Source organism: Chanodichthys erythropterus, chromosome 18 (assembly GCF_024489055.1).
Source record: "Chanodichthys erythropterus isolate Z2021 chromosome 18, ASM2448905v1, whole genome shotgun sequence".
NCBI classification, from domain to species: domain Eukaryota; kingdom Metazoa; phylum Chordata; class Actinopteri; order Cypriniformes; family Xenocyprididae; genus Chanodichthys; species Chanodichthys erythropterus.
In genome coordinates this window covers 5,339,228-5,367,188 of record NC_090238.1, presented here as the reverse complement: position 1 = coordinate 5,367,188, position 27,961 = coordinate 5,339,228, and the positions used below count along the sequence as shown (strand labels likewise).

General features: G+C 36.9%; 1 protein-coding gene across 3 annotated transcripts in view; it reads right to left on the bottom strand.

Annotated features, from left to right (window-relative positions):
* ralgapa2 (Ral GTPase activating protein catalytic subunit alpha 2) overlaps nt 1-26,704 on the bottom strand; it is a 212,939-nt gene extending 186,235 nt beyond the window's left edge. For all 3 annotated transcript variants that reach the window (XM_067368380.1, XM_067368382.1, XM_067368384.1), the window contains exon 1: nt 26,507-26,704. In XM_067368380.1, the coding sequence (XP_067224481.1) occupies nt 26,507-26,612 (106 nt within the window). In that variant the 5' untranslated portion in view covers nt 26,613-26,704. The remainder of the gene's footprint in view (nt 1-26,506) is intronic.
* Nucleotides 26,705-27,961: the final 1,257 nt, after the last annotated feature.

Sequence of the window (27,961 nt, the reverse complement as noted above, 5' to 3'; positions counted from 1 at the left end):
ATGACAAGATGTAAAATCAGGATGGGCTACTTTATTATGACTAAACCTGTCATTACACTAGATCTACAGGCCAAAGATTAATTACTTACACATTATGATTTGGAACTGGAAGATGGATTTAAACTTTTCTGCCTTTGTCCTTACACAGACTTTGTGATGTAAATATCAACAGTGTTTCTCAGAAATCGCTTACTGCACCTTTAAAATGTAAAATGATTATACAACTTTGGACATAACTCTAATTAGACATACTCTACTGAGTTGAGTTAATATGATGCACATATCTGGAGTGTTTACAGATGTGTGCATGTTTACTTTATTGTGTGCAAACTGAGCATGTAAACAAATAAAATGTGTATTACAGTAGTGCGCTTGTGAAAGTTGACACGTTAAGATCAGGGCAGAAGAGGAGCAATAACAGCACAGGCGTGTCTCTTATCACAGCCTCTCACATGCTCTGCTTTTCAACCCTCATTGTGCCGGGCCTCTTCCTGCTGCCCAAGAAAACACACTGAATCACTGACAAAACCTGGGGTTTGCCTGAGCATGCGATGGAGAGAGATCACTAATATCTAAAAAAATAATCTTTTATTTATTTATTTATTTAAAAAAAAAAAAAAAAAGCACTGTTCATAAGAAATGCCAATGTAAACAGAATTTCCTAATTGTCTTAAATGATTTAAAATGAAAAATTCCTGATAATTTACTCACACTCTCGTCATCCAAGATGTTCAAGTCTTTATTTCTTCAGTCGAAAAGAAATGAAGGTTTTTGAGGAAAACATTCCAGGATTTTTCTCCATATAGTGGACTTCACACAGGTCCAAATGTCAGTTTCAGTGCAGCTTCAAAAGGCTCTACAAGATCCCAAACGAGGAATAAAGGTCTTACGAAACGATTAGTCATTTTCTAAAACAAATTAAAATTGATATACTTTTTAACCACAAATGCTCATCTTGCACTGCTCTGCGATGCGCCACGCATTACGTAATCATGTTAGAAAGGTCAGAGGTAGGCGGAAGTACTGCAGTAGGGCGAAAAACTCCATCTCATTTTCTCCTCAAACTTCAAAATCGTTCAACATCGTTGTTTTACCTTTTGTAAAGGGTGTTTGGCTTAGTCTTTGCACAAAACACTGTTCCGATGTTGTAATTCAAGACATTTGTCAGGTTTTTGTCCTTAAAACACTCAGGACTAATTTCTTATGCATCTCATCCCAAGCCTCCGTGGCTAATTCCAAAACGTTATTTCAGTAGTAACGAAGGCTTGAGCCTTGATAGCAGAATAATACCATTGATACAGTTAATAATGCACTTGAGGGACAGAGAGAGACAGATAGAGAGAGAGAGAGAGAGAGAGAGAGAGAAAGCAGAATATGTGAATTAGCCTACCTGAGTCTGTGTCTCTCACGGCAGCACTGTCTCTACTAACAGCGAAAATATAAGTTTATCTCAAGAACCGCACAGTTATTACCTCGCTGGTGAGTCATGTTTCTTAAGTTGCTGAACTATTTTACTCTCGTTAATCTGTCAGAGCAGTGCTGACCAAACATTTCTGTGCGAGTGTGTATCTGTACGATACAGTACGTGTGTACGTTTGAAAGAGAGAGAGAGTGTGCGAGAGAGTATGCGCTTTCAGGACACAATAAAACGTACTTTGTGGCAAAAACCATCACAATAATTAGTTTTCATCCTATTATTTACTTTATTTATTTGCTTGGTCGGTGTCATTGTGGGTTTTGTTTCTTTTGCTGTTGTAGGCCGTAAGGATCTATTGAAATAACTGAAAACATTTGGCGAAGTGATGATGCAGTCAAGACCTGCCCAGAACTATCCATGAAAATAATTGCACACCTTAGAACGTTGGTCAACCAATCAGATTCGAGCATTCAACAGCCCCGTAGTATAAGATAAGGTAATGTGTGGCGCATCGCAGAGCAGTGCAAGATGAGCATTTGTGGTTAAAAAGTTTTTTTTTTTTTTTTAGAAAATGACCAATTGTTTTGCTAGATAACATCCTTGTCTGGGATCATGTAGAGCTCTTTGAAGCTGCACTGAAGCTGCATTTTGGACCTTCAACCCAGTGAAGACCACTATATGGAGAAAAATCCTGGAATGTTTTCCTCAAAAACCTTAATTTCTTTTTTGACTGAAGAGAGAAAGACACAAACATCTTAGCATTGGGGTGATCCCAATTTAAATTATCAGGAAATTTTAATTCAGAACTGAACTAATCTTTTAACGAAATATTCCAGATTTAAACTCAATCCACAGCAGTAGCCATATTTCACATACATACATTTTGCACACAAAAAAAACAAAAAACAGACATAATGAAATGAAAATTATGTAACACTATGTAACAATTTTTAAAAAAGATAATACTGAAGGTGTGGTATACCAAAAAGAAAAAAAAAATATATATATATTACGTATGTGACCATTCTTAAAGCGATACATGACAATAGGAAACAATCAGCCTTTGACCCCATGATAGGCGTTTAGGCTTCACAATTGATCTTATTAAAACCTGAATAGCTTCATGACCTGGCTTGCACATGTAATAAACCACAAAAGCTACTATTTAAAATGACTCTGCATTCACTGCTTCATTCAGAGTGAAGGAGTGGTTAACGGGTGCTGATTAGCAGCAACATGACTTGACAAATATATCGTAAAAACATTTTTTGCTGCAGAAAGGCAAAAAGGTGTGGGAATAAGCATGGAGTTTTCTTTTAAATAAACTCTGTAATGATTGGGAGGTGGGGGATGGGGCTGCACACAACTCTGCTGCACAAAATGTATCTGTTGCAATATTGGCATGTAGTAGAAACAGAACCAAAAAAAAAGATGAATTTCCTTCCCAAATGTTGTCTATAAATGCAGTAAGCTTAAATAAGACCACAGCATTAGTCAGTGATCTATCTGAATCATCATTGTGCTGGAGCATTGGAGATTATCCCACTTATGTGCATATGATTTCATTTGAAGCATCCATAGTGTTTAAACACAATGATGGAAAATCATTTTGATCTCTCTTCTGAAATCGTGAAATAAGGCTTGGCATATGCTAAACTTTAAGAGCTGCACAATTAATTGTATATTATTTTTCTGCTTATCTCAATAAATTAAAAATAATCATTGAGATATTAGCCCTGCGGACTATTTGTCCTGAACACTTTTTTTATTTTTTTTTTATTTTTTTATTTAGAGAATTCCGTTATCATGCATTGGTAACAGGCCTCCACTATATTTCCTGCTTTGGGTTGCCAGATGTCAAGAGAATAAATCCCCCAACAGGTCTTTTCTCTTAAAAGGATAAATTTTCTGCCCAGTATTTTAGGGTTTACTCACACTAGGCGCTCTGATCCGTGCCTAAGCATGTTTGATCCGTAAAGCCCGGTTTGTTGACTAGTGTGATCGCTCCGTACCGTGCCCGGTTGAGGTTTGTTTGGAAGAGATGGGCTAGAGCAAGTTTCAGTTGAGTAAGCATGCAGTGTCATTGCAAACCGCACCGGAGCAACAACTACTATTTTGTATGGTACATCTTTATTACTACTTGGATAGTACACATTTCAATTACTTTAATTAATTAGAGTGTATTTGGGTTTATAACGGACAGCTGCCTTCGTAATAATCCTCTCATACGTCCAAGTGAAAATCGCTGATAGCATAAATGATAAATCTATTAGGCAGTATCTTAGCGAAAGTGCTTTTCTTCCTGTTTACTTCCATAAAAAAGTTGTACCGTATATGACATAAGCATGCTCTAGCCCGGAACGTGAGTGCAGGCCAGCATGGGAGTGAGGAAGGACCCACAATTTGGAGTGTTTTATGACGGATTAATTAATGATGGATTTTTCATTTTTGGGTGAACTAACCCTTAAACAAATCTTTTTAACCTGCTTATTATCTGCTATGTGGATATTTTTACATACCACGATTTAGCAAAATCTCAATATACATTTCATATTTACAAATATTCACAGTGAAAGAGTAAGAAAAGCTGTTACAGCTCAAGTTGTGAGGTTTCTCTCTATAAGTTTACAACGCAGATATGCATATGGGTGTGTATAAAAGGTGTTTATTTTGTTTGAACTGGTTATAAAAAAGTTTGAATTTGGGTCCTATGAAATCCATTTTTTTTTTTTTCCTTTAAATTTTTCTGGACTCCATTTTAATGAATATATGAAATGTTAGTAATCAAAAGGCGTGTCTGGGTAATTAAAATCATGAAACTTATACGATTTAACTTCCATGCTGCTGCTTCCTCAAATCCATTCCACTTGGCTCATTCAGAGTCCATATAAATTAAACTCCATTCCATGTTTTCACTACTCACACCTGCTGCACTCCCATGACACAGCAAGGTAAACAAAGCATCTGAGCATTTATGCTGCTCAGGTGGGTCTGGCTGTGTGCTCATATACTGTCACTAAACAAGATGGTATTAAGGTTCATTTGTTCGTCTGTTGCTTTTAAAGGCATCATGTACTCTTTGTTGCAGCAAAGAATTTCAGATACACTTACGCTATGTTGTTTTAACACTAACAGTTATCTTACGTTTTTGCTTGGCTAACTAGCTACAGTACAACAATCAATCAGTGTTAGCAGCTCTTTGAATTCTGGTCAATGAGAAGTTAGTTGTTGTACCAGTGCTACATGTTGATATTAAAGCCAAGGTGCTACTGTATGGTTATCCTCACTCATACAGTGTCCTCCTCATGGTTATCAACACTGAAACCCATTATAAAATGATAGAAGATTAAGATGATAGAACAAAGTCCATCTCCTACTGTAAATAACCTGCAAATAACCTGTGCCAGCCAGCCAACCATCATGGCAGAAAAAAAGAAAGACAGACAGAATATTTTTTGTGCACCAAAACACTAAGAAAGAAACCTATAGCCTATTATCTCAAAGAATGAAATTAAAAAATACAAAATGTCCACAAGAAATAAGTGAAATATACCAATATGGAAATATTGCATTTGCCATTAGACAGCAGAGCAGGAAATAACATGTAGCACAGGGAGTCTTCAGGTAAGGTTGATTTTTTTGTTTGACAAAATTATGAAATGTTCTCTCTCTCAACTTAAACTGATTTGATTATGACCAGTGTTCGACAAGTTACTCAGGAAGTGTAAGTCACTTTTTACTTATTACTCCTTTAAAAAGTAATAATTTTTACTTGATATCAAAAGCATATTACTATATTACTTACAGTCTGTTTAGCAGCTCCTTTAAGAACTGAATCTATTTTTTTGGAACAATAACCTTACAGAAAAAAAAATCAGGAATCAGACAAACTGCATAACTGAAAACAAACACTGCAGCCTCTCAATCCCCATACATATATACACCAATCAGGCATAACATTATGACCACCTTCCTAATATGACCCGTCGAGGCATGGACTCCTCTAAACCCCTGAAGGTGTGCTGTGGTATCTGGCACCAAGATGTTAGCAGCAGATCCTTTAAGTCCTTTAAGTTGTGAGGTGGAGCCTCCATGGATTGGACTTGTTTGTTCAGCTCATCCCACAGATGCTCAATTGGATTGAGATCTGGGGAAGTCAGCACCTCAAACTCATTGTTGTGCTCTGCGAACCATTCCTGAACCATTTTTGCTTTGTGGCAGGATGCATTATCCTGCTAAACGAGGCCACAGCCACCAGGGAATACCGTTTCCATGAAAGGGCGTACATTGTTTGCAACAATGCTTAGGTAGGTGGTACGCGTCAAAGTAACATCAACATGGATGGCAGGACCCAAGGTTTCCCAGCAGAACACTGCTCAAAGCATCACACTGCCTCTGCCGGCTTGCCTTCTTCCCATAGTGCATCCTGGTGCCATATGTTTCCCCAGGTAAGAGACGCACACGCACCCGGCCATCCATGCGATGTAAAAGAAAATGTGATTCATCAGATCAGGCCACCTTCTTCCATTGCTCCGTGGGCCAGTTCTGATGCTCAAGTGCATCAGTCAAGTGGCTATGCAGCCCCATACACAACAAACTGCCATGCACATGTATTCTGACACCTTTCTATCAGAACCAGCATTTTTTTTACGATGCCGATGTACATACATAATCAATTTATGTACATTACGCATTATAACAAATGCCTGTAGAGGGTGCCAATGGCCTGGTGATTGTTGTTGTTACACAGCATGGTCAAATCCTTAATATTGGCCAAACAACAACATTTAATTTAAATGTCCACTCAATCTTTAATATTTGGCCACTTTTAACAATAGAAATGCTATAGCAACTGTAATTTCTTGACATCAAAACATGCAAACGCAGAACAAGGGTATAACATTTTATTTTGAAATTGAGATGAACACTTTGCATGTTTAGAAACAGATCAATGTATTCTCCTGTGATGGCTTCAGTTTATAAATGATTTACATTTTCAAATCTGGTGAAATGGCGCACATTGTGTTCCAAGATGAACATTATAAGCAACCCAAACTCCCAGCATATGCAGAGAGAGTTCATTATCAATCAAGATATGTGTTAACCCTTAAATGCCTACCTCGGGTCTTTAGTGACCCGGGACGTCATTCACTACCCTCCTCCTTGTTCATTTTTTAAAATTAGACATCAACCTTCTTGGTATTCCTAAATCAATTCTTATAAAGAATATAACAAGAAAAAATAAATAAATAAAATGATAAAACAATGCCTGTTTTTGTATTCATTTTGTGTAAAAATTGTATAGGGTCGCAAATGACCCGAGGTGTGTATCAGTGTACCTGTATTTTTTCTGCACAACAATAATTGAATCTTAGATAACGGAATAAGTGCAATTCACCTTTATTACACAAGTTGGCAATGTCTGATACACAATGCTGAAGTGACGACTGAAGTGAAAACGAAATAATAAGAAAAATATGAAATGGCTCAGAGATTTACTGCAGAGCAAGTACTGAATGCAATGGAATATGACTGTAACTGTTACAGGATGAATCTGGTGAAGCTGTTAGCAATCAAAATATTGATTTTGAAGATGTTGAAAATTAAATAGTTTTGAGAATACGTTTGAGATCGCATATGGGCTCATATTTGTGACCTCAAAGATAAAACTAGCCTATTATTTGCTGAATTTACTGGGAAATGAGCTCTGATGAGAACAGTGATGAAGGCATAAAACATCTGCTCAAACTTTCAAGCTCCAAAAGGTAACAAAATATGCTTTATTTTATTCTTCTGTAATTGTTACTCTAATATCAGAAGAGTTTTACAATATCGCGACAGGTAGAGATCCTTCCGTGTTAGATGTAGATCAGGGTCGATAAAGACCCGAATATGTAAAAGTGATTGACGAAACAGTCATGCATTTAAGGGTTAAGGTGTGGATGTAAAAATCTAAGAATTCACAAGCAAGGTACAAAAGGAAAACAAGTCAACCACTGTTAAAAAACAACCAGCCTGTTAAGTGTGCAGTTTGGTTATGAGATAGGCTTAACTGGAGAGCTCATGATTTGATTTCAAGCCCATAACAGGAATATTGCTTTCTACACCCCCAAGGCCAAAAATTCCTTCTACTTCTCATTTAACCATTCCATTGTTTGACACCTCAAAAAAAAGACAAAAAAAAAGAAAAAAAGATTTATCTCATTTTACAAAACACAGACCTGATGGCATGTTTTACACAGAGTGCTTAACTCTGCAGAATGAATTATGAGTTGTTTCCTAATGGGCTGGTTGTTTCAGGATGGCTGTTTCCTGCAGGCACGACCACAGGGCCCAGCAGCATCTGTTAAGTTATCATGTGGGAACAGAAAGTGAGAAAAATAAAACCTACAGCAAGACCTGATGGGCATATAAAAAATTCAGACTGGGGCATTCAGGGAGAAAATAACAGCTTTTCAAAGGAAGTGGATTCTCTGTGTGATCAAACACATGGAAAGCAAAATAGAAATATTAGGCTAGAAATCATAGACAATGGCTGTGAAATGCAGATATATTGGTGCTTTCAGCAAAGCAGTTTCAAAGCATTTACTCTCATGTAAAAAATAAATAAGACCTGAGCCACTGATTAAACTTGGGAGCACACACACTTTGGACTAAAGTGACTGAATGCAGGCAAGCAAACATGGAGGTAAATGGGATGTAGAATAGTATGATGTATATACCAATTGTGGGCCAATGTAACTGTGCTTTCCATTTATTACTTAAAGCACACTTTAAATACTTCAATACCACAGCAAAAACTACTAGCCTAACTAATGAAGTTCAAGCTTTATTAGAGATACACCAATCAACTGGCCAGGGATCGGCCGATTTCCCACACGATCGGCCTGGATCGGTGACTGGTTGGTCAGTCTCACGTCTTTCCAAATTCCGAGCCGATCTGTTTTGTTACCAGCAGCACAGAAAATTACGTCAGCTGTGCGGTCTCACTCTGTTCTCTCCGACGGCGAATTGACACACACCCTCCTCTCGCTCACTCATCTCATTCATGTTTATATGCACAACAAAAGCACTCGCACCACTGATCTATATTAGTGGAGTGCACAAGCCACTTCTCAGCCGCAAACAGCTTGTGAGTCGCAAGAACCAAAATGAGTGACTTAAGGCCTTTGCACACTGAGTCCGAAATTTTCGCATGCGTTTTTTCGTATTCGCAATCCTAAAAATTCGTCACGCACAGAGACCTTGCACACTGAGTCCGATGCGTATTAATGAATGCGTTGCGAAAAAATCGCAAAACAATACAAAATGAAGTCTTCAAGCAGTGAGCACGATTAGTTGTCTCCTAGAGAAAAAGAAAGAGAAAATATTGGGTCTATTCAATCCCGAGATTGCATAGAGAGAAAGGAGAATTCACCTCATCAAGGAGCTGCGGGATTATCCGAGCGTTTCAAAGTTTACTTCAGGATGTCAGTGGCTCTGTTTGATGCTTTACTACTGGCACAATCTGTCTTTATATTCGGTCTGTTTGTATTCCTCACGTTGTTAGTCATTCAGTGCTGCTGTTTTGTGCTGTAGACGACGTGGATCAACTTGTCAGATGGCATTCTGGATTTTTGCATTCGCGTACGGTGGCTCTGAATTGTCAAAACGTCTCTCAAAATGCGTGCCACGGATGCGAAAAACGCAGAAAACCTGATCCGAATATTTTTTTGACGGACGAAAGTTTCGGAGGCAGTGTGCAAATGCGATTGACATAACGTGAGGTCGAATTTATTTTTTAACGTGCGAAAGTTTCGCATGCGAATTTCGGACTCAGTGTGCAATGACCTTTACTGCGCTTTAAGGTGGGGGTTTAATGCTATTTCATGCATTCTGACTTATTTACACTGTTAACGAGTTGGACTCTCGTGCTAAACATGGCCAAAGTTTAAAAAACGAGTTGGATGTATGACAGAGTATTTCTGTGCCAAAAATACTCTTCCGATTTCTCACAGACTTCAGACAGTTTTTTTTTTTTTTTTTGAGTATGGCCCTTTATTACGTAATAAAGGGCGGAATTCCTTGTACGGCACTTCTCCCAGAAGAGCGCGCGCACACATCGACCAGAGCGAGAGAGCAAGAGCACGCCTATCAACGCGCTTTGTTCGGCTTTACCGTCGTCGGTAGCCCTGCGCAGGACTTGCTCGAGGGGGAAAGATAACCAAACTTCCCAAAGAAACTAACGTTAAGTGGAGCTGAGAGATTGGTGCTCATGCATTGCATTGATGCACTCTCAATACTTGTTATTAAAACAACCATAGAAACTGCCTTAAATTAACTATCAAAATAAGGATAAAGTCGTGTCTCGTAGTTGCAATCAATTTAAATGAATGGAGAATATCTCGTGTTTTTCCGAGGCTGCTCGAGCCCTCAGGATCGGCGCTTATTGTTTTATAAACAAGGCCCAGTTCTACACTGGATTTACAGATTGTTTGAAACTGAAAGATGGAGCAGTCACAGCGATAATGATCCCGGTCATGAGTCGTAACTGTAGGTGGTGAGTAAAACTGCATCAAATGTCTGTGTTTTGTTGTCAATAGGCACCTAAGTGCATATAATGTAAACAACACGAACACAGTGAATTCATAAATTCATTATTCATCATTCACTATATGCTACATTCATTATAGTGATTCAAAAGTTATCCAGGGATAATGCGATGGTGTATTGTGTGTGTTCACTGTATAAATTATATATAGATTAATCTTTGTTAAAGCTATGTTTTGTTGTTTGATTAATGTTGTTTTGATTGATTTCTCGATTTTAATCGATTCTCATTTTTACGAACCGATATTGATTCTTAAATCCCAAGAATCGATTACTCTGATCTGTTTTTTCAGTTGATGAATGAACAGAACATGTAGCGCCGCTCATCCAGTGAATTAACCATTCGCAAAGACCCGCCCCCCTTAGTTACTGTTGCTTTGTCCGACAAGCCGCAATGTGTCACGCCACACGGAGTGAAAAATACATTGCAGAGCAAAGAGGACACTGACAACACATCGACAAAAAAGACAAACCAGGTTACTTATGATATTAAGTGCAGTTAAAAAACGTTTTGTAGCTCTTTAATGTGTCGTGAGAGATCGCTGTAACGCCTCAGATTAGGAGGCTCGTAAACAGATCATCTCTTAACTACTAGTCCATTTATAGCATCAAATAAACATGAATGAACATGAATGTTGTTTCAAACGCGGAAAGACGTCAATATACACAATTTTTCAAGTTTAATCCCACTGAGGTTAATATTCCAACTCCTGACTGCTTTGTCGGACCAAATGGCGGATTCAGCGTTCTGTCTGGTTAGATCGCTTGTCAATCAGAGTGCGATCAGACCTCACTAACCGAGTGCTGAATGCAGTTTGACATAATGGTGTATTAGAGGTAAAAAATGATATAAATACTGTTCGGTTTCTCGCACAAACCGATCGTTTCGTATCTTAGGACATCAATGTATCGTCACGAGCTGCAGGGTTTAATTTGGACTTGTTTATGAAAGTTTTATTTACTCTTATAGTAGAAGTTACCATTCACTCGCATTATTTGACTGACAGACGGCAGCGGTTGGAGTTAAAAATCATCATTTGTGTCCTACTGAAGAAACAAAGACATCTTGTAAAATTATTACTACATCTTGGATGCGCTGGGGGTAAGCAGATAAACATCAAATTTTCATTTTTGGGTGAACTATCCCTTTAAACATCCGATTTCTTTCTCAACTGTTTACATTCACTTTAGACATAACCAACTGTTTTACGACAATACTTGTTGAGACTGGTATCATTATGTGTGTACGTGTCCATTCAAGAGCATGGAAATGTGAAAGAGAAGTCAATTCGGTGTTTGCGTCCTACCTGAAATGCGCCTCTCTGTGTGTGAGCTCTTCAGGTGTGTGCAGCTGAGTGCACAGATAACGAAGCGTAAGCACCGAATTGAAGGTAAAACATACTGATTAATCTGTGAGACACATGCATGCCCAACCATGGGGCCTGGTCTGTACACATCACGGATCAACTACGTTCCGTTTAACTCCTACACAGAACCATAGAGAATTGTGTGGGAAAAAAAAAAAAAAAAAAAAAAAAAAACTGAATAGGTCCCAAACAAGAAGATGTGGTACTTTCTAATTACTGCAATTACAATTATTATAATTAGGGATCAAACAAACCCTTAAAGTTGTGATGTAACACATGTAGCGACAGATCTTTTCTTCCATATTATGAGATACAACTAAGTGAAACAAATGGTTACCAAAAAAAGAAAAATAATGTAGGGCAGGGACTTGGTGCTATTAATTAGTTGTTGATTAGAGGGAGGCAGGTCTGAATGCGAACATTCAGTCAATTGTAAGAAAGGGACGGAGAAAATTCCTGTGATTCCTGTTTTTCCATCCTTAAATTTAAGTCCTCGTCAAATAAAAATTAAGATTTCCCACATTTTATGGTTTGCACACATCTATGTACTACACATATAGTACATAAAATAGAGCAGCAGGAAATGACAACTTTAAAGCAAAAATGTGCACTGGCTCTATGGCAGTCAGGAGCGGGTGTCTTTCTGCAGCAGACTATTAAGTAAATTGAGAATCCAACAGAGGCAGCAGCTTTTGACCACACTGTGACAGGGGTTAATAACAAATCCATGCCTGTCAGCTGGAACTAAACAAATATGAACGCAGAGGGCAATAAAGATATGGTGAACTCTGGGGCTTTTAAAGCGCTCTAATACAGTGAGCAGCAGCCGCGCTGAGTGCTGAGAGATTCTTGGAACTACATCAACTTTCAGAAGGCAAATAATCAATTCTTCATCCTCAGTGGGACAGACAGCTTTCATCACAATGCCGGCTAGAGGCCATTCTTCAAACTCCTGCATTCACAACAGAGCTGCTGAAAGTATCTGAAAACATGTAAAGCTGTGACCGACAAGTGTGGCCTTCAGAAAGCATCACCTGTCTGACGGAGGAGGTGAAGAAAAGAGCCCTGTAACATGAATAAGCTCAATAGAAAAAGCCTGTTAACATACACTTCGCAGCAATAACTGTTTAATATAACAGGCCTGTTTGTTTGCTGTTCATGAGTAACTACAGCCTGACAAAAGAAGGGAATCTCCCTGCTGAGGAAAACATCTCGTTTCAAGGTCCCGCTGACCTTGTAGAAAAAGTCAAACACAACAGTAGAGTTGGTCACATGCTGCCTTGCATGTGTTTTTAACCGGCAGGGTTTGTAATCACCAGACATTTAACACTCACAGGCTCTTTTCTGAGACACATTCATATATTTCAATGAAATGACGAGCCCGGTTTACAGCTACTAACATCCGTCACAGGTGACCCGATCACAAGTATTCAGCCATTGATCGCCACAGAACATGTTTTGTGAAAGCGATAGTTCACTCAAAACCTGTCATAATTTACTCACTCTCATGTCATTCCAAATGCATAACAGTTTTGATCTTCAAAACTCAAATGAAGATAGTTTTAACATTCTCTCCATCGCCTGATTACATTGTAAAAGTAATCCATATGAATCAAATGATTTCATCAAAGACGTCTGGAGAGACATAATGTTTTATATGATGAACAGGCTTTTGTTCAAATTTTGTAGAACATTTTAGTGTTGGTTAATAATACGACCAAGAGCAGGTGAAAGTAATTTGAGGGATAAATTGAAGCAATTGACTGAAGCCATCAGTAAAGCATAAATAAAAATACAAATATACCAATGTCTGTTTTGTTTCTACTTTCAAAGTCATTACAGATAATAACTCACAACAGGCAATATCTGTAATAGCAATGAAATAAATTATTTTATATTTTCTTGCCATATTCAAGACGTTCCTAACTAACCCTTTCAGTTAGGCTTCTCACTACATTAAAAAAAAAATATATATATACTTAAATATTTCACAGTTGGGCAATTTCAACGGAAACTTTGTCAACCATACTTTGGAAAAATAAAGTTTTAAGCAAAGAAACAAAAACTTTTATACTATGTAGGCCTATATTTTGCTGTTGTGTAGTGCTATAATATCATTTTTAATACATTTTTAATAATTGTCATCCATATCAAATGAGGTGTGCATAATTTCTAAAACATAATTTTCAACTAGTCATATTTGCAAAAGCAAATCAAAGGGCACTGTACTTTCACTTTGTTAATAAAAATAATTTTCCAGAAAGTAAATGTCTGAGAAACATACACTGCATTGGTCATCATCACAAGTTGCTGTGTTTCAGAGCTGTGGTGTGCTGGTAATGGTTTAAAGGTTAAGCGTAAATCACTCAAACAATACTAGTACAAATACGCTGAAACTTGCAAATTTATGTATGCTGGTTAATTTGTTTTAAACCCAAATACAGTTTTTTTTCTTTTTTTTCTTTTTTTTCAAATACTGTTTTATTTTTACTATTTTTAACAAGGTATTTTTCTGTAACTCAGCTGCTGGGTCATTTTTACTGTCAATATAATTTATGAACTCCCTCACACACCCAGCACTGGGTCAGTGTAACCCAAAGTTGGGTAGTCTGTGCCAAACCGGTTAAAACTGGATACATTTGTTAATGGTCATTTTATGTTCTGTTCTGAGAGAAAACCTCCTGAGGGAAATCTTCCTGAATGAAAATAAGGTTTGTATTACAGTCTGCAAGCACTACCACTCCTTTAGTATCAAGTCAGTAACGATACTTTTGATATTCCTACTTTGAGTGCTAGGTCTACCCAGAGCAAAGAGAAGAAGGTTAAACAAAACACCAAGGAAAAGTTGCATTTCAAAAAGTCTGCATCTCTGTTCCACCAAAGGACTCAGTTTGCAAGTTATTGCTTTCAAGTCACATTTTTGAAACCACTGAAATCCACTGTTCCTGACTGAGGGAATTTTAATGCTAGTTGACATAGAGGGCCCTGTTTTAACGATCTGAGCACATGGTCTAAAGCACACGGTGCAAGTGCACTTAGGGCATGTCCGAATCTACTTTTGCTAGTTTAAGGACGGGAAAAATGATGCGCTGGCGCATGGTCTAAAAGAGTTGTCTCTATTCTCTTACTGAGTAATGGGTGTGTTTTGGGCATAACGTACAATAAACCAACCAGAGTTTCATCTCCCATTCCCTTTAAAAGCCAGTTGCACTCGCGTCATGGCGGATTCCCTATTTACAAGGCGGAATTTGCAAGCAGAATAACTGAACGCATCTATAGTGAGGAAACGGATCTGCTTGTGTGCAAGGTTAAAGCGCAAGAGCAGACCATCCGTGGGAAAAGCCTTATCTTTATGCACACAATAATAATCTTTTACCTTGTAACCCTTTTATTTTTAATATTTGGCATTTTGTGTGCTGCTGCGCTTCCCTGTGTGTGTAATAAGCAGAATGTATGCGCAATGTGCACCCACATATAGGCACGTATTACTAACGCGCTCTTTAAATAACAAAACAAGTATTGCGGCACTGACTTTAGACCAGGTTTCAGTTAGTCAATGGCGCAGTCTTTCAGTTGCCTCAAAATAGTAACGCGGCAACAATGCGTCTGAACACACCTCGTTTTCAGACCAGCATGCCCATGGGCGTACAAATGGGCACACCGTGGCACGGGACGTGAAAATGATAACTGTGTCGGGCTGAAACTAGCAAAAAACACTTGTGTCACGCCTGGCACCGCATTGCGCCGGCTGTAAGATAGGGTCCATAGTCTTGCTTGCATTGAAGCCTCATAGATGACAACAGTCATTATAGAGCGGTGTTTCTCAACCAGGGGTCCATGGACCCCTAGTGGTCCTTGACAAAATGCCAGGGGGGTCCTTATAAAATATCTGAATAAGAATTTTTGTATATTTTGACATTTGAGATGTTCCCATAAAAGAAGATAATATATACCTGAGTATATAACTAAATATAGGACAAGTCAACTAACGTAGTAGTAAATTATACTTGATTGCATTTGGTCGTCACAAAGACATTAATGATACCAATGAGCCAATTTTATTTTGCAATATTGTTTCAATAGATGTAATCAACACAACTTAAATGAGCAGTTTTATATTTCACCACTATTTTTAATTTGATTGTCATTCCCTCAATGCTCAATGCCGAAGCTGGATTTTCCTCACTAAAGCCATTCAAGGGCCAGATTTACTAAACAGTACAAGCACAAGACTGCAATTCCATAAAAACACTGATGGGAATGGAAATTTCTGCAGGTGATCAACTGACAATGCTCAAATTGTTTATGCTCAAACAGCAACATTACACACTAACTAAAGTTAAAAAAGTGAAAATCACAATGAACCACCCCTTTAAATAATGCCACAAATACCAGTAAATTGACTACCGCAAACCTTAATAAATCACGTTATTTAAATACCCTCCCATAAATTTTGCGTCTGAAATGGAAACTCAAAAATAACTGTGTCCACACCATTTCATTGTTAATTTTTCACTCTATGTCATTAGTAAATCATGACAGTCATTTATTTAATGCCAAAAGAGGGTTTAAGCTGGCACAAGCAATTAGTAAATCTGGCCTTAAGTCTCGTAGACTCATACCATTTTTTTTTCATCCAATTTTCAAATACTTTTTTGCTTCAAAAGTTTTTAATGCTGTGATTCACCTCATAACTGGTTGGTCTGGCTCGGAAAAAGTGGGTGGGCACTAATGTGCACTATTATACTGGTAAATTCAGCTAAACACTATTTATGTGTGTAAAATTGGACAGGAGTGGCACCACAGCCTGCTGAGCAGGAACAGGAGAGGCGCTCTATACCACTCCCTCTATTCCTCCTGCATTCCAATTCCCTAAAATCAACTCATTATGATCACAGTTACCATCACAGTGGTAACAGCAGGTGCACTCCTAATGACTTCTGAAGTCACCAAACCTGTACAGCATCCCCTTTCACAACAGAATGCTAATGTACTGCGATATGAGGTTTGTCAACTTCAGTATCTCTACAAATACTTCCAAATATAACAGCAGAACATTTGATATGAGGAGGATTAATGGACATGGTCTTAGACTCTGTTTACAGAGTTTACTGTCTGTTAACCAGCCACTTGGTGCATACACAAAAATGGCAAGCAACATTCTGAATGGCTGGCTAAGATGCAATTTCCGGGGAGTTTGGGTGCAGAAATGTTACTGGTCAGCCAGAAAACAAAGGAGTATTTACAAGGCCACTAAACGTGCCAAAGTTGCGAGGCTAGTGGCATCAAATTTGTGAAGATAGCAGGATATAACAGCCACTAAAGGGTGAATTACTGTCAACTAGATAAGCATTTGAAACTTCACAGATGCATTTGAGACTGTAATTCGGATGTTCGCTGGTTTGTTTTAAAAAATACAAACATCTATGAATAGTAGGATGCCTGTTTTTCAAGGTCATTAGGACAAACAAAAAGAAAATGAGTTTAAGTGCTTATGCACAATCTCTGTCTCACTGTATTTCTCTTGTTTTTGAGCAAACCATTGAAGCAGCATGAGCATGATGTTTACTGGTTTCCAGTGTGACACAATGAAGGCGTTTTCCATTTCCAGCCTTCATGAACAATTATATATCACTTATAAAGGATTAAAAACAAAATAGTTATTAAGATTGATGTGGTTTGGAATTGGTAAAATGTGCCTGGAAAAAAAATATGATCAGAAAATCAACTTGCATTATTATGCATTCACTGTACTACAATAACACACAACAACTAAGCTAACAGTAGTTAGTCACTTTACATGTCAGTCAGATGTACTCTTCCCACCTGAACTTCATGTCAATAGTCTAAAAGTCTGGCTTTTCAAGAATTTAACAGTAAAAAAAAAGAAAAAAAAGAAAAAGGTCACCACCAGGTGATAGCATAATTAAAGGTTCCCTAGAATTAAAAACTGATTTTATCTTGGCATAGTTAAATAATAAGAGTTCAGTACATGGAAAAGACATACGCTGAGTTTCAAACTCCATTGTTTCCTCCTTCTTATATAAATCTCATTTGTTTAAAAGACCTCCGGAAAACAGGCGAATCTCAACATAACACCGACTGTTACGTAACAGTCGGGGTATACTCCCCCAATATTTGCATATGCCAGCCCATGATCGAGGCATTACACAAGGGCAGTTAGTATTACACAAGGGAAGAACGTCTGGATGTGCACAGTTGAATAATCAGACTAGGTAAGCAAGCAAGGAAAACAGCGAAAAATGGCAGATGGAGCAATAATAACTGACATGATCCATGATAACATGATATTTTTAGTGATATTTGTAAACTGTCTTTCTAAATATTTTGTTAGCATGTTGCTAATGTACTGTTAAATGTGGTTAAAGTTACCATCGTTTCTTACTGTATTCACGGAGACAAGAACCGTCGCTATTTTCATTTTTAAACACTTGCAGTCTGTATAATTCATAAACACAACTTCATTCTTTATAAATCTCTCCAACAGTGTAGTGTTAGCTAGTTAGCCACAGAGCATAGCCTCAAACTCATTCAATATCAAATGTAAACACCCAAATAAATACAATACTGACATAATCCGACGCATGCATTCAGTATGCATGACGAACACTTTGTAAAGATCCATTTTGAGGGTTATATTAGCTGTGTGAACTTTGCTTATGTATTGTTTAAGGCAAGCACGAGCTCTGGGGGCGGAGAGCGCGCGATTTAAAGGGGCCACAACCTGAAATCGGCTTGTTTCTAATTATGCCCCAAAACAGGCAGTTAAAAAAATTAATTAAAAAAAATCTATGGGGTATTTTGAGCTGAAACTTCACAGACACATTTAGGGGACACCTTAGACTTATATTACATCTTTTAAAAAAAGGTTCTAGGGCACCTTTAATTAGATTTCATTTAAAGCACAGCTGTCAGAATATCAGTGAGGCGCTACAATAAAAGACAAATATACACTTTAAAAATATTAATCAGACCACGCTTTTTAGTGACATTCGAGGCCTTGAGACTGATGGATGGATTTGTGTACAGCTCTGTCCTTAACCAAATCGTCCAAGGTTTGCAGGGACTCCTATTGGGACGGAGGCCAGACGATGATTTGCATCATTCAAACCCACATGTAAATGCAGGACTCATGTAAATAGATTACAATCAGCTTCCTGGTAACAAGTGAAAGAAGTGCTTAACTATCCTTATATAACTGGATCCACCATATTTTCCATCACATTTAATCACATGTATTAACCCAAGACAAAAGATGAAGGTAATGTTGGACATTTCATTATTGTGTAGTAGGGTTGTCACATTACCAACAATATGAATAAATAAAGTGCAAGTATAATAGTTTAGCATACAAATACGTTGCATATATGGAAACATTTGGATTCGTGCCGAATGAGAGAGGTAGGATACGTGAGCCGAACGCCATATTCTGTTTCAGTTTTGCTTTTAATGAATTTGTTTTGCCTTGATGTTTATATAGCTACTTTTTTTTTTTTTACTTTTACTTATACTTACTTATATATAACTTCTGTTCTGATTTATTGTTGAGTGAGGGGAACTAAAATAGCCTACAGCCAAATGTGTAGTGTTTATAATGTTTGTAAACATTTTGCTTTATTTAACAGTAGGGCTGGGTATTGACACAATTTTCACAATTCGATTCAATTTCTATTCAAATGCTTGCGATTCGATTCGATTCCAATTTCGTTTTGATTCGATTTCAATTATTTTGGATGTAGGATATCAGATACAGTACATGGCAAATTTTCTAGAGGAAAAAAAAAAATCAACTAATGCTGTAAACTACACATGGGAGTCAGTTGGTACTAAATAATACTGAAGGTTAAAATTAACTTATTTATATACAAACACTTAAATTACACTGATGTTTTTTATAATAAATAAAGTTTAGAATTACATAATCATATTTCTACTCCCAATTCAGTTTTTTGAAATATAAACAAAATCTGTCTTAACTGATTTATTCAAACATGCATTAAATATTGAAGAACATTAAAAATTCTAATGAATATGTAACGGTGCATATATTTATCAGAATGCTGCTCTCTAGAGTTCATTTTTCTAGCTGACTAATGAGTTTATGGTCACTGAATATAGTTTTTCTGAGGTAAATGTGACGTTACGTGACATTGTTTACAAGCTGTTTTATTGACGTCTTTATGAGCGATTACACGAGACATGATACAGATTTCGGTAAGTTGTACTGTATCTTTTAACATACTTTCAGATGTTTATTCATGTTCATTTCATGCCGTAATTGGTATTAAAGCGGAGTAGAGGATGTTCACGGGCCCTATAATACACCCGGTGCAATGCGACGCAAGGCGCAGCGCAAGTGTGTTTGCTAGTTTGCGTCCGGCTCCGTTTGCGTTTTCCCGTTCAGCGCCACGTCCTTAAATTAGTAAATGCATTTGCGCCAGTTAGTGCACCCATGGACGTGCTGGTCTAAAAAAGAGGTGTGTTCAAGCGCATTGCCGGCGCATTGCTATTTTAAGGAGCTGAAAATAGACTGCGCCATAGACCAACTCAAACCTGGTCTAAAGTCTAAAGTCAATGGCCCAATATTTTTTTGTTAGAGCGCGTTGGTAGAAACTGCGCCTCTGAGCGCGTCCACAGTGCGCATTGACTTTGCTTATTACACACAGGGATGCGCATCACACAAACATGCCAAATATTAAAAAAACAAAAGGATTACAGTGTAAAAGAATATTATTGTGTAGGCTACATAAATATAAAAATGTAATGATGAATAGTCATTGTGTGTATTAGAATTAGGCTACCTATTTTCAATTCAGCCTATTACTGCTTATAATGATGAACGAAATTGGCTAATTAATTGAACAATTGTGCCAGTACACACACACACATATATATTAACTGACTCATCGCCAACAAATTCCGCCATGTAAATAGCAATCCGCCATGGCGCGAGCGCATCTCACTCTTAAAGGGAATGGGAAATGTCACTCTGATTGGTTTATTGAACGTTACGCCCATTACTCATTAAGAGAATAGGGACAACCCATTTCAGAAATGCGCCCCAGCGCACAGACCGTTTTTCCATCGTTAAAATAGAAAAAAAAAGTGGATTTGGACACGCTCTGAGTGCACCTGCGCCGTGCACTTTACACTTTGCGTTTAGATCGTTAAAATAGGGCCCCACATGCGCTCCGTGCTGACGCTTCTCTTTAACCGAGGTGCTACAGTGATCTGTCACATTAAAGAGTGCCAAAATTTTATGAATAATAATGTGTAGTAAGGAGCAGTTTACACTCTTATATTCTATCTGCACTATTTTCATTTGATGGTCTGTGTACTCATGCATCACACTGGACAATATTTCAGTGTTTCACACAATGCACCTGCATTGTAAGGTGTTTTAAAGTTGAAAAGGAGTTCATCTTTGAGAAAGATTCCTGCATTGTTTCATTTTGCTGCGTTCCACATCATGTCCTGTGTGAAGAGCCCCTCTTCTTAAATGCAGCATTAAGCTCAAACAAATGAAACATATAAGCCACAAACATAACTCCACAGCTGTGTTTAGCTTCAGTACCACATTTAAGATTAATCAGTAACATGCATCACAATTTTGAGGGCCTTTCATTACCTGTTATAATGTGCATTGAGAAAGAAAATGGAAAAGGTTTAATTTGCAGACCTAACAGAGGAATAGTATTACTAGGGTGGTTATATATGAATTTAATTGACTCTATCTGAAGAAACAGCATAATGCATGCATAATATTCACACATACACTAGAAGCAAAATGATTTTTCCCCTTCCACAGCTGATTAGAGATGAGCCAGTGGAATGGGTCATCCCTGTGACCCGGACTGTAGTGTTGACCGTTGTCCTTTCACAGTCGTGGTGGCCATGGGGGTTGGTGGAGGGAGTAAAGGCAGGCTGTGTGTGATCAGGTGCTGCTGTAATTACTAAACTCAACCATGCTCAACCACACATGACCAGTAAACGCACACACAGCAGCTCTCCGGCTCCAGCCCACAGCCACAACATTACCACTGCTCAAAATATATCTTTTCAGTACAACAGTAGAACTACCTTTAACTACTTAACTTTTCATTAAACAAATGTATTTAACTGTGTTGGAAAGAATAAATTAAGTTTGTCATTAATGCTATTATTAATGATTAATTAAATAACACATTAAGTAGATTAAATAAATAACAGGTTAAAACATTAACATATTAGCCTATTAACACTTACGCTCACCTATCATTGACGAGCTTTTGATTGAACGCAGGCAACATAATTAAAGGACTAGTTCACCCAGAAATTTAAATTCATTCATCTTCGGAACACAAATGAAGATCTTTTTGATGAAATCTGAGAGCTTTCTGTCCCTCCACTGACAGCTACGCAACTTTTTAACGCTTCAAAAAGTTCATAAAAAAAAAACAAAAAAAAAACATAAAACTAATCCATATGAATTGAGTGATTTAGTCCAAATATTCTGAAGAGACTCGAATGCTTTTAATGATTTGATTTAGGCTTTTACTCACATATAAACATTTTACCTTTTACAGTTTTGATTAATTTTATAGCTCTAGTCTACATAGTATATCAGTAAGAGTAAAGAATGCATATGGATTGACTGACCGCTAATATTTGATATAATGGGTGGAATAATATTACATCATCATTATCATTGTAGCCAATCACAGACATATCTGATGAGTGCGTGAACACAATGGCCAATCAGGTGTTTACGAATCCGCTCAACAGCGCTCAAAGTGTCATATTGTTAAAATTCAGTATCGACTTGGTATCAAAGAGTGAATCTGCTAAAATATCCCTGATATTAAATGACAATATAGGCTCATATTTGGCTATATGTTCTTTTCATTTATGGAGACCTCTAAGCGTCTGTATAGTCTGTGGTGTGATTTATGCACATTTGTTTTAAAATAGTCTGTATGGGCAGATTGTTCACATGATGGAGGCAAACAATTTGTATTGTTGACTCGACGGATACACGTTTTCATCTTTTTTTTCTGTTAATTATTACCATGTTGGGCTGTGTGTCTATTTTTATAAAAGCATCAACTCAGAATGCCTAATGTTGGTTTTAATGCTTGTTACATAACAAAGTAAATAATTTTTGTCTACCTGATGTAGATTTAATGCGGTGAGGTTCAGGTCGCGGTCTTTTTGTCAAACGGGTCGGGTACAGAATTAAATTAGCGCTGCTGTTGGATAACAGGTCGGGTGTTCTGTTAAGTGCTGTGGGTGCAGGTTTACCAAACAGGAAATGTGCAGGACTCTCATGTCTGGTAAACACTAGTCAACTAATCATCAAAAAAAATGGTTAGCTGAATATGAAAAATATAGCTGTCAAAAAGTTTAAATATTAATTCTTTCCAAACAATGGATGCACTTATTTTTTAATCACATTTTTAAAATTGTGTTGCTATGGGTGCAGAAATTACACCTTTTACCTTTAACTTTAGTTATTATTTGAGTCATTTAATGTTGTGCAAAGCTACATTATTTTTGCAAACATTGTTTTTTCTAGACGCCAGTGACCAACGGCATCAAAACGCCAGCTCCTTTAGTAGGCAAAAGGACACTGGTGAAGGTTTTGCTTGGGCAGTTTTATCTGTATATGATTCATTAACTAGGCCTAAAATTTGCCATTATTCAACACATGATCAAACCATATTCAATAATTCAAGTAGCAACTAAACAAATAAATAACTGCACATAGAATTAAAAAGGAGAAGAAAAAGGGAAAAAAAAGGCCACTAATGGCCCTTCTCTGTAACGCTATCACTCAACCTCACTTCCTGTCCACACAGGAAGCAGCATGTGAGAGGAAGTTCTTCCTTTAATGAAAACACTGGACAATGTCACACTGCAGCTGGGTGAGAGTATATGATCCTAATAACAGCTGATGGCAAAACAGACAGGATTTATCTAGCTCCGAATACACCGACCACAAAAACACACTGGGAAGTCACAGACAGCATCCTGTAACCTCTGACCTCTGCTTACTTGCCTTGACACTGAACCAGAAATGAGTCAGCAGGAAAAGCACTGATAAACTATTCATATAAAGACAGCTTGCAGTTTAAAAAAAAAAAAAGAAGACTACATTTTTGGACATCGTAGGCAGGTTCTGAATCAGTCATCACAGATGACAAACTGTGAAAAATGCTGCCTGCTCATCAGATTAAATTATTTTGTTACACTACAACTGTTTCTCTTATGATCAGATGAGCTCAGAACACATGATCACAGAAACTGGCACACAATAAAATTAACACACATGCAAATGCCCTGACTGAGCACTGATTAGTTCACTTATTTTAAACACAAAAATATTTGTGTTTGTTACACTGCTGCACGATAAATCATTTAAAGTTTGTGATCTCGATTCAAACATCCATGTGATCTTATTCCTAAATGAAAATGATTCGACTAGATCTATTAAATCTTTCAGCGAACATTCAAATCTTCAGAGAGAGCAGCTGTCATGTATAGGTATGAAACTTTTTAACCACACAGTATCATTACTTCACAATAATTCAAATTATCACAGTACTGGGATAAAAGTTTAAACTTTGGATATAAACACTAATGTCTACAGTAGTTATCAAAATAGAGTAAATCACCTTTTGAAAGTATCTTGATGCTTCAAATAAAGATTGTATCAGTTATCGCGTTACACCAGTAGGTGGTGACAAGTGACTGTTAAAAAAAAATGTATTTGTCATTGAATCATTCATTCAAGAGATTCATTCAAAAATGCTCATTCATCTAGTAATGAAACAAGTAAAAGGCTTGTTCAAGATGCATTGGCGACACGCAGACCGATCGGCATATGACATCAAAGTACCGCGAAATAGGGCTGGACGATATATTGAATATTAGCGACAATATCGCAAAAATTTTGATGACAATGTAAAATTCAAACATACTAATTCCCAAAAGAAAGTGCCGAATGTTGAATATTACGTCCTCTTAAGGCCCTTTCATGCAGGACGTGGAAAACGCTACGCTATGAAACCCATTTATTTCAATGCTTTGCGCCGCGTGTTGACTGTTTGTTGCTGCGTTGACCAAAGTGCACGGGCAGCGGAGCGCAGCTTGTGCGCACGCTGTGGTCAAAGTTCAAAATAGCTCTGTGACGATTACCCAATAGAAATGGAGCTCCTGAGGGTTTCATGCACCCACAACCTCTTCTTCCTTGCTACTTGATTGTTGTTCCACCTTTCGGTCAGAAGAAAAATATGTATATGTCCCTTGCTAAGAAGTGAGGAATAGCACTAGCCCTGCTAGTAAGAAGAAGAGAGAGAGCAGCAAGGAAGAAGAGGCTGTGGGTGCATGAAACCCTCAGGTCCAGAGAACAGTTTGAGAATTCAGGTTTGCGAAGGAGCTTTTAACTGCTTAAATTTGCGCTAAACATTTTGTATTTACTTTGTAACAATAGCTGTTCTATCTGAATAGTTTTTTTTTTTAATTGTGGCAAAGAAAATGTTTTTTTTTTTTATTATTATTATTATTTAAAATCAAATGCAAACATAATGATGTATCGAATATAGTAAAAGTTTTGACAATATCGAGATATAAATTTTTTTTTATAATATATATCGCCCAGCCCTACCGCGACAGCAATTCAAAGGCATAAGGAGTCATCTGCTCTCCAGTCGCTCTCGTGGTACTTTAATGTCACATGCCGATCGGTCTGCGCAGCGCCGATGCATCTCGAACAAGCCTGAAGTCTGTATGAGTGAGTCATTGAATCATTCATTTAAACTGATTTTTTAAATAATTAAAATGAATTAAATATTTTCTTTTAAAAAATAAAAAAAATAGCCTGCAGCATTTAACATTTTGTCAGAACCTCTAGTAAAATACATGGTATTTTGTTTAGTTCTCTGTTCGGAGAATCGTGATCTCTCTTTTAAACAAGCAAACAAAAAAAATCACGATTCTCAACATCTCCAAAATACACAACTTCACTTGCATTGTTTTATATTCACATATACACTGGTTGTCATGTCTGTTTGTTTTGTCTGAATGGGAAATTTGTTATTAATGACCCTACAAGTACAATTAAACCATTAAAATATGAGGAAGATATATATATATTTTTTAATATTAGGGAAGAACAAAACACTAAAACTTGGTTAAGGTATTTATCTGACAAAATTATTTGGTAAAAAAGGCACTACAACTACAGCTACAGGTTTTATTTTACTATGCAAAACATGAAATGCATAGAAAAACAAAAAGTTCACAGGAAAAAGCATTCATTGACAACATAATCAGTAATTTATATTTCGTTGGTTCTCTCCTGTTTTTGCATATGTTCATCATTTCTTATGATAGCCTGGCCAAAAATTATGTCCACACAATTATATCACAAAGAATTATATATATATATATATATATATATATATATATATATATATATATATATATATGTATATGTATGTATATAAAAATAATAATAAATTGACTGCAAGCACAACTATAATATATGCTTACAAAATCTATTTGAATAAAGGTGTTGTGTCTGTTGTTTACATTTTTTAAATATTCTCACATAACAGGCTGTCAGGTCTGTTGTTTACATATTCACACACATCCATAATGTTTGATATATATATATATATATATATATATATATATATATATATATATATATATATATATATATACACACACCAGAGTAGTTTCGGTGGGTGTTATGTCTGTTGTTTATATTTTCTGTATATATATATATATATATATATATATATATATATATATATATATATATATATATTCACACATGTATGTATGTATGTATGTCTGTTGTTTATATATTTGGTAGCTTATATAGTCACACGAAACTGGCTGTCAGGTCTGTTGTTGATGTAGCACAACAAGCTAGCTAACGCTAATCATTCAATCCATACATTATCGATCACAAATGGAGTAACACGCACATTACAGCCCGTTTCACATTCAAACACCCATCTGAACATCTCCGTGGCATTTAAACCCCAGAACCCGCAGGTTTTCTGAGGATAAATTGGTGGTGTGGGGAATATGCCTCTGAATGTTTCAGTGCTGTCAGACTCACCTAACAGAGCGCGAAGATGCTTCAGACGCGTGAAAACATCCTTCTTTGGGTCCAGAACTTTCTGTGTAGATTTCTTGACGTCTCCATAACCCCTTCGAGTGAACATTCCGCTGTAAAAGGCGATTTTGTAGCCGGTTTTACCTTCCTTTCACCATTCAGACCTGTGTGTCTCTCTGTGTGTATGTGTGAAGAACAGCAGCTGCCTGACTGACTGACCGACCGAACGACGGCAGGGCGCCAGATCCGCTGAAAAAACTCCCCCTGTCAGGACAACCTGCTACACGACAAGTGCGCGAAATAAACTTAAACACATTTCTAGCTAAATGTTTTCAGGCTTTCTGCTAGCACGGATGGCCATGTCTTGACAAAACAATGGTTTCATGTACGTAAAATATAGCATATCTTATCTATCTATCTTATCTATTTCATTGTTTAATGCATTACTATACACCCGCAGGCGTGCACTGAGGTTCATTGACCTTATATTTTATACACAAACATATAGGGTGGTTTTGAAAATATGGCAACACGTATCGCCGTTGTGGGTGTGTAAATACGGAAGCGCACAGACAGATAAACCACCTCATGTTATTATTATTATTATCATTATTTTTATTTCTATTACTACGACTACTAAAGCAAAAAGCATAATTCTACACTTTAAATAATAATTAAAAAATAAAATCAATCATTTAAAAATTTGCCATATGCCTATAGTTTCATAAAATTAACCAGATAATTTATATAGGTTCTAATATGGTGTGCCATTATTTTTAAACGGTTCAATTTCTTCCATGATAAAAAATATGATTACATCCCGTACGTCATGACGTAATCCATGGGTTCAGATGTAGCAGGTGTACCTGTAACGGTACATTATACTAGCGCGCCATCTTGTGTTCGTTTTTGATATTGCCTTCACCTGCCGCTTTTACTGCGCATGTGCACCACCAATCACAAAAAGACTTTATTAGACTTAGATGTAGATGTATATGTGACATAGATGTATTTGTAACAATATTTAATAGCATTTTATTTTTATTAGACCATAAATGTATAAAATGACACATTTGATAACGAATGTAATTTTTGAAAATCTTTATTAAATCTGCCAAAATTGTGCTGTTAATTATTGGACTGATTTGGCAGCCTACAAATAAAGACCTTAACAGAAGCTTGTACAACACAAGCAAATTATTTATAGTGGTTGATAGCTGACTGTATGTATGTATGTATAGGCCCATGTACACATTTGCTTGTTTGTATAGTTCAGCTCAAGGGGAAAAAAGAATATGATATTAAATGATAAATATGATATTTACTACTTCCATTGATCACATTTTAAATGTCTTAATTGTTCATCATAACCTATTGGCTCACTGAGTGGAATAAAAAAATTGATGGAATTTAGATGTGTCTTTTTGATTAGAATTCTGGGTTACATTTTGTCACTCT